The following is a 12,883-nucleotide window of genomic DNA, read 5'->3' as shown; positions in this document are numbered from 1 at the left end:
TATAATTTAGGACATAATTTTAATTTTTTTTTTTGTATTCTTTTGTTTCGTGCTGGATCAAATTAAAATACATAAAATAAAATGGAAGGAGTAATATTTATTTCCTCAAAGTCAAAACTAACCAAAGTAATGATAACTTTTTTAGAAATATTATTTTAGAAAAATATGTTATCCAGTATATTCTTTACTCTTACTATTATATATATTGAAGCAAATCAAGCTTTTTATTTAACAAAATTTAGGAGAAAAAAAAATCCTAAAATCCTTTAAAAAAAAACAAAGAAGTGGCAGAGGAGGGACAAGTCATCGGTTGTCACACTGTTGATGCTTGGAATGAGCAGCTTCTCAAAGGGATTGAAACCAAAAAAATTGGTATTTTCTGCCTACTCTTGTTTTTAATTTATTAAATTTGTCGGAGGATACGAGGAGAGGCAGAGGTAGGTCGAAAAAAAGACTGGAGAGAGGTGATAATAAAGGATATGATGTAACTTTAGGTTATTGAGGGTATGATATTAGATATTATGGAAAAATACTAGAAGGTTACTAGGTATATAGTGTAGTGTTGTCTTGCTCTGAGTGGTTGGTGTTTGTTACTGTACTAATTGTATTAGTGGAGTTCTTGTTTTTATATTCATCATTGTTTAGTACTATTGTTTTCAATTTTCTATCCTAGTATGTTGTTAATTGTGTTTCGATTATCACACTATTTTCTTGTTGTTGTATTGTTGTTCCCTTCTGGTAGACGTTGCATTATTTCCTTGTTACGTGTTGTATTTTCTTCATTGTCTACTTCTTCTATGTATTTGAATTTATTGTACTTAAGCCGAGAATCTTTTGAATAAAATATTTCTATTTTCACGAGGTGATAGTAAGATATGTAAAATTTCACTGAATATATTGTTATTGTTGTTTGATTAAATTTGTGGAGTTAAATCTCTTATATTTTGATTATTATTTATATTTCTATTTGTTTTAATTTACTTTTTGTTAATTGTGCAATTTGGTATGGTAATAATTGGATTTGGCATGGGTTTCTGTCATTCAATAAAATGCACTATTTAGCCTTCTTGAAGTATAGATTTCAGCCCTGCGTATATAATATTTATTATGCGATTGATTATTATTGACTTATTATGAGGCATACGATTTTATTATTTAATCATGATAAATTAATATTATCGCAAATAGTCGTGGACTTCACTGTTGCTTGGTGTGGTCCATGTCGATTTATTTCTCCATTCTTGGCGGACTTAGTCAAGAAACTACCCAATGTAACCTTCCTTAAGTTGGATATCGATGAATTGAAGGTAAAATGTAACATAATTTGAGTTCAATTTTAGGAATTATAATTTTGAATTCCAGATAATTGATTACAAGTTTTAATGTTTCATGTCCTTTTTAGTCAATGATTGGGCTGTGGAAGCAATGCCAACTTTCATGTTCATCAAGGAAGGTAACATGGTCGATATAAGGTTGTTGGAGCTAAAACTGATGAATTGCAGAATGCTATCGCCAAACACATGGATAGTGCATCAGCCTAATATGCATTATTTCTGTGTATAGACGTATTCATATATGTATCGTGTGTATGTACATACACTAATATACGTACGTATGTGGTAATAGAATTTATCTTTGTATATGAGCAAGAAGTAATTTAAATTTTAAGTCTTGTAATGAGCTTTGGGATTAATTATCAAGTTCTTGTTTAAGTATGAAGTATGAAATATGAAATATTTATGTTGTAGTAATTTGACTTGTTTTCTCTTCTTCAAAAATCAACTTCTTACATATTGGTCTTTTTGTCTTATCAGTTTTAGAATCCACAGATTATGTCGTAAAATGGTAAAAAAATATAACTTGATTCTTATAAAACTTATGCCCAAAAAGGCAAAGGTTCTCTAAATTTATGCCTAGCGAAATTAGATCATAGAAATATATACATTTTATGCTGCATAACTTAATTTCTACAAAATTTAGGCTGAGCATGGTAAACATTCTCTAAATTTATACCTAGCGAAATTAGATCATAAATAAGAATGCTTTGGTCCACAAAAAGGTATTATGATCGCTGCGATCTTTTATAAAGCACTTAAAATAGAGAATTTATGATCATACAATCATAATTTTTTTTAATCTCATTGAGAAATTGATGTCTTGCTTCATATGTCTTAACACAATATGAAAATATTTATACTTCTTTTCATCACATATAGAAATATGAAATCATCATAAACATGTAGTACACTAAGCAACCCAAGATGAACTCGATATATGATGATGATTACAAAAAAATTACAGATAATGGATACACAATAATTAATATTTCTTCTTAATTAGTAGAGGTTTATTACCTCACTCAAATTAATAAAGTGGAGATTATTATTTTAATTATTAATAAAAGGCCACTAGACATTTGTCTAGTGATATAATTTTTTTTTGTTAAAAAAAAGTCTATAGTTTTTAATTGTTTATTATTCTACAGTTCTTCCTAATCTCTCCCCTCAATCCCGTTAAAGGTGAAATATTTCCCATTTTCACCATAGATTTCGCGAACTGCTGAAAGAAAATCTCATTATTTTGAGCATACAATGTCACCAATTGTAATGATGCCATATTTTGTGTCACAAGAACTTGATCTGAGTTCAACAAACCCCTTAAAACCAACAAGTTCTTGAAGTAGTTGTTATCAAATTTTGTTGGTGACACATAATCCAAGAAAAATAAATTTTGGTCACCACCAAATCTTGGGCACATAGTGCTCAATTGTGCACCATAAAATCTATCTAAGGAGTAATCTGGAAAATAGTAATTTCCTGATTGACCATAGAGTCTTTGTTTGAAGCTGATACATCTAGAATCTCCAATTGTGTGGGCCCCTGCAAAGAATACGCACCGACAGTGTAAATAAAATTTATAACTAGTTTATTTTAGGGTCTTTTATATGAATTGCTAGTCAGACTTACTGTTTACTTTTTTTAAGCTAGTATACATAGATTATATATTCAATATACATGATATACATATTACACATGAATTATATGTATATATTATACATCTGCGGACTAATTTTAATTTACTCAGTTGGGTAGACGTCTATTTAGGTTATATAAATAATACAAGTGATGTGTCGTAATAGGATAAAATACAGTGTAAACAAGTTGCATCTATTTTAGTCTGTTGTAATTAGTTACTTTCTTATTTCTTTTAAGTTACTAATCTTGATTAATATGGATGGTTATATAGTGTTATCTTTTCGATAAATTAATAGTGTAAATTTATTTGTCTAGTGCATAGAAATTAAAGAAGTGAGGGATGATGACAAACAAGGGATTGAAGGGTGGTTAAAGAAAAAGTAGCATTCCCTTCGTCTCTTTTTATTTGATTTTATTTAATCGAATATAAAATTTAAGGTATAATATTTTTTGAAATTCTTCTAAACAATCAAATATATTTTATATGTAAATATATTAAAATGTATTTATTTTTGTGATAGACTAAAAATATCATGTGTGTCATGTAAATGAATAATTAGGATAAAAATTTACCTGATAAAGCAACCAGATCGACAAGATCAAGTCCTCTTGAATTGAATTTAGTGAAAATAGTATCAAATGTGTTATTCGGAGCAGGAATATCATTGTTGGAACCACTTAAACTAGCCTCTCTTGAGTCTCTTCGTCCCAATGGAACCTCCCAACTTGGTCCACCAGCCTGTACAAATAATAATCGAATTTAAGTTTTATACATTAATAGTATAAAAATAATTATATAGTCAGATTAAGATAATTATAGATACCCTTTTGTTTTTATGTTAATAATAGAGACATAGTTTATTTGATTAGATATGTCACTAAAATAATGTGATTTCGTTCTATCGCTCTTTTCGTTTTGGATTTCGAGGATGAGTCAATTTTATGTTTATGAATTCTCTTGCCACGATTCCACAACTTATCTTGATTATTGAATTCATAGTTATATTTCTATATATAATTTAACAAAAAATTTAATATATTGATTGTACAAAATTTAAATAAAAATTATTGAATTCGTTCAAATCCGTAGTAAGCTATTATTTAGTCAAATTTATTATATTTGCTTGGCATAAAGTTGTTAGTACTTACTAAAACAATAGAATCTCTTGCTGCAAGTGCTAATATATCAGCACAAGAGACAATTTGAGGGCATTCCTTTTCAAGTGCACATTTAATCTCATCAATTACTTCAAATCCACGTGCCGAATTCCTATTGGCGTTTGATAATTTTTCACTTATTATTGTTCTACTGCTGTCCAAAAGCAAAGATGCATCACAACCCTGCATGATCATAGTATATAATAAAATATCATGGAAAATATTTAATAAGTAATCTACTGAATGATTATAGGTTCGAATTTCTAATCTAGCAATTTTAACCTTTAAATTCAAAACTTATAATAAAAATAATAAAATGTGATTCTGGTTAGGCTCAAACCAAGATCACAAGGGCGGATGCACTAGCCAATACCAGCAGTACCAAGTGTCATCTTATGCTTTTCATGGGTGCACCGTTTGTTATATTTAGTTTTTGTCAGTTTCTCAATATAGATATACATATATATACATGATTTTTTCCGAAGTTAACATGTACACGTGCACCCCTATCTATCCCCGCTAGGTCCGCCCCTGGAGAAGAATCAATCAATGTAGACTAACATTTGTGAAAATTATTTTCTGACTGTCACTCAAAAAGTCACTTTTTCATACATTACAAAATATACCTGACAATTTACGTACCTTGACAAAACAATCATGAAAATGAAGCCTCAACAAAGAGGCAGCCATTCTTGCTTCTTTGGCTACTGCCTTAGAAACAACAAACTTGGCAATTTCTTTTGCTTTAGGGCATGACAAATCATAAAATTGTGGGTCCAAGCAACCATAAACATAATATTTGGTCTTGCTAGACAAACATACAAAAGCAACAAGAAATAAAGTCCATATTATTTTAGCCATGATGAGTAAAGTTTTAATAATTAATCAAGGACTTGTTATAAAAAAAATAAAAAATTATCTTTAACATATAAGAAGATTGGATTTTTATAATAAAATTGAGATACAATGAATGAGTATATATAGTGTTCAAAGGTTGAGGTTCCCGTTTGTTCTTGGTAGCTTAGAGTATTACGTGACACAACTGAAAGTTCGAGAGTCAATTTAATTTATTTTTAATAATTTATTTATATAAAAAATATTTATTATCGTGATTTATAGCTATTACTTTTTAAGTAGTGTTTTTAAATATATAAATTTTATTTCAGAAAAAAAAAACTTTAAGCTTATATGTCCGAATTCACGATTAAAATTTAGAAGTTTGAATATCGAAATTTCAATTATGCCACGCCAATTTGAACGTAATTGTTGTTCATTTAGATTGGATTTGTACCTTTTGTAGTAAGAATTATAAAAATTAATTTCCACAATACCTTGCTTAGTAAAGTAGAACTTGTGCTTTATAAGTAATAATAAATAATTAATTTGATCCGTCTTTATTCATCTATGTCTAATTTTCAAATTTTATTAACTCATTTTTAATGCATTCTAGATAACCTTTACGACTCCATATCTTACTAATTGAGTTGATATATAATTAAGTCACGCAACATTTTTGAGAAAAGTCTCGCAATAACTTCTTTTTTACTATAAATAACGGAAAATTTATATTGTTTAGCTAAGTTAAAATTTAAGTTTTCCATACGTTATATGTTGACATTGTCTTTATTTTTTACGTGTGTCCAAATTTTTTATATTTTGACACCGTTTTATAAAATATATGGTCAATTAATATAGAGTATTGTTATAAATACATATATTTATTATTATCACTAAATCTATTAAAAAATGTTAAATACACATTTTAAAACCTATAACAATTAAATTATGGACATAAAATACCATATTGAAAATGGTAAGTGCTTCATATGAAACAATTATTAACATTTAGCACACCAAGATGAACATTGGTACATAGGATGATTACAAATTGACAATTATTTTTTTTTAAAAAAACATTGAAAAATGATAAAATAAAAACATAAAAATTACATCAAATAAAGACACAATAATTGAACTCTCTTAGTTCATTTTTCTACAATTCTTCCTAATTTCTCCCTTATGTCCCATTAAAGGTGAAATATTTCCCAATTTCACCATGGATTTCGCGAACTGCTTGAAGAAAATCTCGTTATTTTTAGCATACAATTTCACCAATTCTAATGATGTTTCATTCTTTGTTACAAGAATTTGGTCTGAATTCAATAAACCCTTTGAAGCCAACAAGTTCTTGTAGTAATTGTTATCAAATTTTGTTGGTGAAACATAATCCAAGAAAAATAAATTTTGGTCACCACCAAATTTTGGACACTTAGTGCTTAATTGGGCAGCATATTTTTTTATCTAATGTATAATCTGGTAAATTTTTGCCTGATTGATTGTAGAGTCTCTGCTTGAAACTAGTACATCTTGCTTTTCCAATTGTGTGGCTCCCTGCACAACAATTTCTTCTAGTATTAACTATAGTAAAACAAGATTTAGCGATAGACAAATTTTGAATCTAAATAGTAAAAATTTGTTGCTAATCCTACTTAGTGATGGATTTCTGTTAGCTACGAGGAAATTAACGATGGACTGGCTAGCGAGGACTTCACGCTACTAAAAAATCACTATTTTTTCACTAAAGAATCTTCAGTGTAAGTTCTCATAGATATTTTGATTGGATCTGTGAGAAAAGAAAAAAAAAATAGTAATGTTTTCATCTAAAAAAATTAAGAAGTTTCTCCCTATTTCGATGAGAATATGTTTTTCATCGTGCATTTTTCTAGTAAGCTGGTTTGGTCGGATATGAGTAGGAAAATCGTGTTCTACAACAAAAATTTCTCACTGATTCACAGAGGGAAAAACCTTTGTGTCTAATAGTGTCATAACTAATTCCTATTTTATAGTCTGGATAAAAATTAAAATAAATTTAATTTATATATACTGATAATAATAATTTAAAAAAAAGTTGGGGGAAAAATAAGTGATTAAGGGTGGTTAAAGAAAAATATTAGGAGTAATTATTTTTACCAGATAAAGTAACAAAATCAACAAGATCGAGTCCTTTTAGCTTGAATTTAGTGAGAATGGCACTAAATGTGTTGTTTTGAGCAGGAATGTTATTGCAATTGTTGGAGCCACTTATACTAGCATCTCTTGCATCTCTTCTTCCCAATGGGACCTCCCAACTTGGTCCACCAGCCTGCATAAATAATAATTGAGTTTAAGTTTTATATACTAATAGCATAAAATAATGTAACTTTTTTTGTACCTATAATAAAGGCGGAATCAGGATTTTAGGGATCATTTGATTATCGAAATGAGATAAATAAAAATATTTTATGAGATTAGGCTATTTCACCTTCTATACAAATAGCTAATCCCATCATTTTTGTACAAAATGAATTCTAAAACTAATTAATACTCATAACCAAATGCATAATAAAATATTATCACATTTCATAATCTCACCAATCAAACGACCCCTAATTAAGTTTATGATTTCTCAAACTCTACACAAATTCATAACTCATCTTAATTACCGAATTCACAATTATACGTTATTTATACATATTTAATAGATTTTTTGTTCTCATATATAAGTATAAAATCTAATCAAAATTCTTAATTGATACTCTAGCTCTGTCCCAACTACTTTTTGTTAGGCTTAAAGTAGTTGTACTTACTAAAACAGTAGAATCCCTTGCAGCAAGTGTCAATATATCAGCACAAGAGACAGTTTGAGGGCATTCCTTTTCAAGTGCAGATTTAATTTCATCAATTACTTCAAATCCACGTGCTGAATTCATATTGGTGTTTGATAATTTTTCACTTATTAAGGTTCCACTACTGTCCAGAAGCACTGATGCATCACAACCCTACATAAATCGAAAAGTTTGATCGAATCAAAAGTACTTAAAAAGTCATAAATCGGAAATATTATAAGTCAAAAAGTACATATAATTTGATTTGACTATCCAATTATAAGCTTATTTATACACCCTCTTATTTTCTAGAGAGTAGTTTTTCGATGTTTAATTAGAGAATAATGGAGAACTTTTTCTTGTAAAAGGTATTAAAGATTGATAACAATATCAACAAACTTAATAGTGTTTGATGGAACTTTGGAGTATTAATTATTAAAAATATTGTCCAAATGTCGGTTAATACAATAATTTGAAGTTAAAAAAAATTAGAAAAGCAAATTTACCTTCCCCAAAAGTGAGGGAAGTCATTTTCCTACACTTTTATTGAAATTGTTCTTAATTGAGACATATTTCTGATAATCAAATATTGGAAAATGACTTATTATTTGAAAAAACATTTTCAATCATAAACAAAGTACTATATATTATTGATTCGAGTAAAAGTAATAATATCTACTCAAATGCTATCGTGGAAAGTATATTGATGAATCAAGAACATATAATAAATATTTTTACTATGGACACTTCCTAAGTGACACACATGAGGAAAAATGTACCTTAACAAAGCAATCATGAAAATGGAGTCGTAGCAAAGAGGCAGCCATTCGGGCTTCTTTGGCTACGGCCTTAGCAACAACAGACTTGACAATTTCTTTTGCTTTCGGGCATGACCCATCGTAAAATTGTGGATACAAGTAACTATAATTATAATTGGTTTTGCTTGATAAACATAATATTGGTGCAAAAGCAAGAAGAGATATGATCATAAAGAATAAACTCAAAATTTTAGCCATGTTGACAAGTTCTAATAAGGACTTCTTATAGAAAAAAGAAGCTTTAATATGTAATATGATACCTTGTTCATGAGTATATATAGTGTTCAATGAGATATATAATAAGATTTCTTCTTCTTTTTTTAAATTCGTTGTATTGAAAATGAGAATCATTTCGAATAAATTATATATCAAAATTAAAGACTTGAAATATTAAGAGGATTTCATATCTAAATTTTAGAATTGTTTAGAGGTGATTTTGAGCGAATTATCTTCTTTTGCTTCGTCATTATTCTTTGTTTTTTTTTTCTTTTTTCTTTTTTAAATCGGACGTACCGAAAATGTGAATCATTTTGAGTGAATTGTATATCAAAAGACTTGAAATATCGAGATTATTTTATATCTAAATTTTGAGATTGTTTATAGGTGATTTTGAGTTGATCGAAGTTGAATAGTCAGTGTATACTTCATGTATAATTAAGCTATCTTCAGCCTTTTGAGTGTATCATAATGTATAGTCAGTATATAGCTCATGTATAAGTAAGTTATATTGTATAGTCCGTGTATTTTGACAAGTTATATTGTATAGTTAGTGTATACTCTCTGTGACTTTTAATTATTTTTTAATATAAATAAATTATAACTATATTTATTATGAAGTAATTACTTTATTATATATCTTTGAAACTAGCCCTACCTGATCCCCACCAATCCATTATGGTGGCTTAAAAAATATTAAAAATTAAAATTAAAGAGTTATAAAAAAAAAATAGACTTTGCTTTTAAATGTACTAAAAAGAAAATTAAGAGAAATAAATCGGAGAGGAGAGAATACTCCGTTATTTATTAGTTTTATTTTCTCTTTCAATTTGTTTAAAAAAGAAAGCTTCTTTCCTAATTTAATATTCTTTTTGTTTATTTTTACTTGTCCACAATACACTTTACACACTCAATTAAAGTGTCAAAACGCAACTAAAGTATCTCAACTTTAGGAGTGTCATATACCTGAACTATCAATGTGTGGGTTTTTTTTTCTTACCTGAATTGAAAAATAATGTTTGTTAAAAATAATAATATATTTACTTTAAAAAAAAGGCATTTTGAACCAAATGTAATAAAATCAAAAGTATTTAGTTTTTTGAAATTTATTTTTGGATCAACGTATTGTTGTAGGGCATTATTTATTAATTTCGCATAATTTAATAACATTTTTTTTATCTCATTTCTATAATAGTATTGATAATTAAAGTTTCATCATGTCTTTTAATTTTTAATTCTTTTTTTTTTTTGCACATACATGTGTTGAAATAAAATATGAATTTTCAAATAGTAATATTTCATGGCATAACCTTCCAAATTGCTGAATAAGTGCTGAGTAAGCTCGTTTGTCACCTTTTGAATTAGGCCCTTTTTCAAAGACTATACATAAATTATTAGGTTTTTCGAAATTAAGTTTATATATATATAGAGAGAAATAAATTCATAATTCGATCACTTAAAAAATGTTGATAAGTATGTTTTCTTAAAATGCGAGACTTGTAATCTCAAAACTAAAATAAATAACTTTCTACAACAACTGAAGATAATTTGATGGTGTAAAAAAATTTACACTAAAAAAAATAAAAAATAAAATACTTTCTTCCTCCTAAATAATTTCTTTCTTCAAATAATTATTATATAACCAACAATATTTAATAACTATCAACACTTATCAACAAAATATGATTAACACGCCAATATATTAATTTAATTTTATAGTGAAAAAAATATTACATTAATTATATTATTTGATGATTTTTTTTTTATTTTTTTTGTTTTAAATTTGGCCCCGATTTAACACCGACCTCCCGCAATTAGTTAATAATATGCAAAAATGCAACTAGAGATTTTATATTATTTTGTTTGGTCAAGACTGTCATTTATCTGCACATGATTGCACAAAATGCAAAGATAGATCCGAAAACTTTTATAATATTATTCTTTTCGTTTTAATCGGTTAATTTGATTTTTATTTGACACAAAATTTTGAAAAGGATCCAAAACTTTTGTATTTATAATCTTGAATTAAAAATATGTATATTCTTTAATTTTGTGATTTTATGTATGTCAGGTGAAAAATTAAAATTAAAAATTATTAAAAAATGTTTTTTTTAAATGAACTAAAAAAAAGGTATGAGAAACAAATTAAAACAAAGAGAATTCTCTGTTTCAATTTATTTGTTTTAGTTTCTCTTTCAAATTGTTTTAAAAAGAAGGCTTCTTTCTAAAAAAAATTTGTGATTTTTCACCCGGTGTTCGGTATTCACATTGGAGTTCGACTAACCTTGGATTCGCACTAGAAAGTCCCACATTGGGGGGTAAAACGCTCTCTCACAAATACAACTCCATACCAAGGCCTTTTCCTAATTTAATATCCTCTTCAGTTATTTTTTCTTGTCCATGATAGACTTGCACACTGAGCAAATGGTCAAAAACATATATGAAGTATCCCAATTTTTTGAGTTACATATCTGAACCATCAGTGTGTGTAAGCTTCCTATATAAATTGAAAAATAATGTGTTTAAAAAGAAAAAAACGATATGTTAATTAGGAAAATGATATTATGACCCAAAAGTAATAATAGAAGCATTTTTTGATCAAAATAGTGATAAGTGCATATGTTAAAGATTTATTTATTTTAACCCTTTTTCATAATAATAATAATAGAAGTTTCATTATGTCTTCTAATTTATTTTTTTATTTTGCACATACATGTGGAAAATTCTTTTATGAATATAATCTAACACTTCCAAATTGTTGAACAAGTGGTGACTAAGCTCATTCTGTCACTTTTTGTGAATATAAACATGGATACCTCATCTAATTAATACTCCATCTAAACCTGTGAGGCTAATTAAATTTATTTATTACTCCACAATTACACTTGTCAGTCCCATTTGCAATTTCCTTTCTCTTTATCACCTTAAAATACCATTAAAGATTCCTCATAAAAATCTAATTATTTAAGCCCTCACATTTAATTTGTTTAATTAACATAATCATTTCTTTAGAACAATGACACAACTTGCACAGTCTGTGATCCAATACTCTGTATAAAAAATCCAAGCCTTGGATTCTCTCTATAAGTTAATCTTCTTTGTTTATAGTTAATGTGGATAATCTTGGAAAATTTTATAGAATTCACCTAAAATCACAAGTAAATCATTAGACAGAGATATCAATGTATACGAATGATCGGATTACTAATATTTATCCATGGTAATACTTGATCGAAGAAGACAAGATCTTCCAAACATTGAAGATAGTTCTTTGTGATGTTCCTTATCTGAGATGGAGAGAAAAGAAAAGAACGTTGTCTTTTGGTTTAGGGACCATGCTTATTTAAGGATTCTAAAGTACCATTTTTAGGTTGGAAATGTACCTTTTCAGTAAGTCTCCATCAGACTTAAGAAAAGATTTATGAATTTTCAAATTTTCTAAAATAAATTCATATTAATAGGTATTTACTTTTTAGATCTGAAACTTTAATATTTTATGAGATCATACAACAAGCTCTTTTAATAATAATAAATCTATGTATAATATGTTAATATATGAGTCCACAAAATAGAAATTACTAACAGATAAATATTCTACGAAAGAAGATTACATTTATAAAGCAAAAGTCCATGCTTTTGTTTTTACCATATGCGTCTCTTTGTAAAAGCTTTGGCAAAATGGAATTTGTATCGCGTAGAGTTCAACATCATATTCAGTGAAATTTCATTAGTGGGATATAAAAAAAATAGTGTGTACGCATATTTTATCTTTATCTTGTGGGGGTGGAGAGGTTATTTTCGAAAAATTCTCGACTCAAATACAATAAATCAAGTAGAAAAAAGAAACAACGAAGAAACATAACAACCAATAAGGAAAGAAGTGCAAATTTTACAAGAGAGGAACAATAACATAACAACAAAATAGTGTGAGAACTGAACTACAATAAACAACATATGATGATAGATATAAAAAAACAAGACCTACAAGCATATGGTTAATACCTACACCAATCAAAAATCAAGGCAACGCTAGCTTCACTACCTACAAATCTTTTCTATCATAATCTATGAC

At 27.6% G+C, this 12,883-nt stretch overlaps 1 protein-coding gene and 1 pseudogene across 1 annotated transcript; both read right to left on the bottom strand.

The window, feature by feature from the left end:
- Nucleotides 1-2,463: 2,463 nt before the first annotated feature.
- LOC125830225 (peroxidase 72-like) lies at nucleotides 2,464-4,994 on the bottom strand. The gene is made up of 4 exons (XM_049509433.1): nucleotides 4,776-4,994; nucleotides 4,125-4,316; nucleotides 3,549-3,714; nucleotides 2,464-2,879 (listed from the first exon to the last, which is right to left on the bottom strand). Exons 1-4 carry the CDS (start codon nucleotides 4,992-4,994, stop codon nucleotides 2,464-2,466), a joined length of 993 nt encoding a protein of 330 aa, XP_049365390.1.
- A 1,119-nt stretch (nucleotides 4,995-6,113) lies between these two features.
- LOC125830224 (peroxidase 72-like) lies at nucleotides 6,114-8,793 on the bottom strand (annotated as a pseudogene).
- Between the last annotated feature and the right edge of the window lie 4,090 nt (nucleotides 8,794-12,883).

The sequence above is a fragment of the Solanum verrucosum genome, unplaced genomic scaffold (assembly GCF_900185275.1).
Source record: "Solanum verrucosum unplaced genomic scaffold, falcon-dt-bn FXZP01000072.1, whole genome shotgun sequence".
In the NCBI taxonomy this organism is placed as follows: domain Eukaryota; kingdom Viridiplantae; phylum Streptophyta; class Magnoliopsida; order Solanales; family Solanaceae; genus Solanum; species Solanum verrucosum.
The sequence above is the reverse complement of the archived record's forward strand: the minus strand, read 5'-3'. Positions and strand labels throughout refer to the sequence as shown.

What these genes read in the sequence shown, in the direction of transcription:
- LOC125830225 (XM_049509433.1), bottom strand. Translation starts at nt 4,994, where the DNA reads ATGGCTAAAATAATATGGACTTTATTTCTTGTTGCTTTTGTATGTTTG. An exon ending in TTCATGATTGTTTTGTCAAG is followed by an intron (nt 4,317 to 4,775) that starts GTACGTAAATTG and finishes ATGATCATGCAG; the next exon opens with GGTTGTGATGCATCTTTGCT. An exon ending in CGATCTGGTTGCTTTATCAG is followed by an intron (nt 2,880 to 3,548) that starts GTAAATTTTTAT and finishes TATTCTTTGCAG; the next exon opens with GGGCCCACACAATTGGAGAT.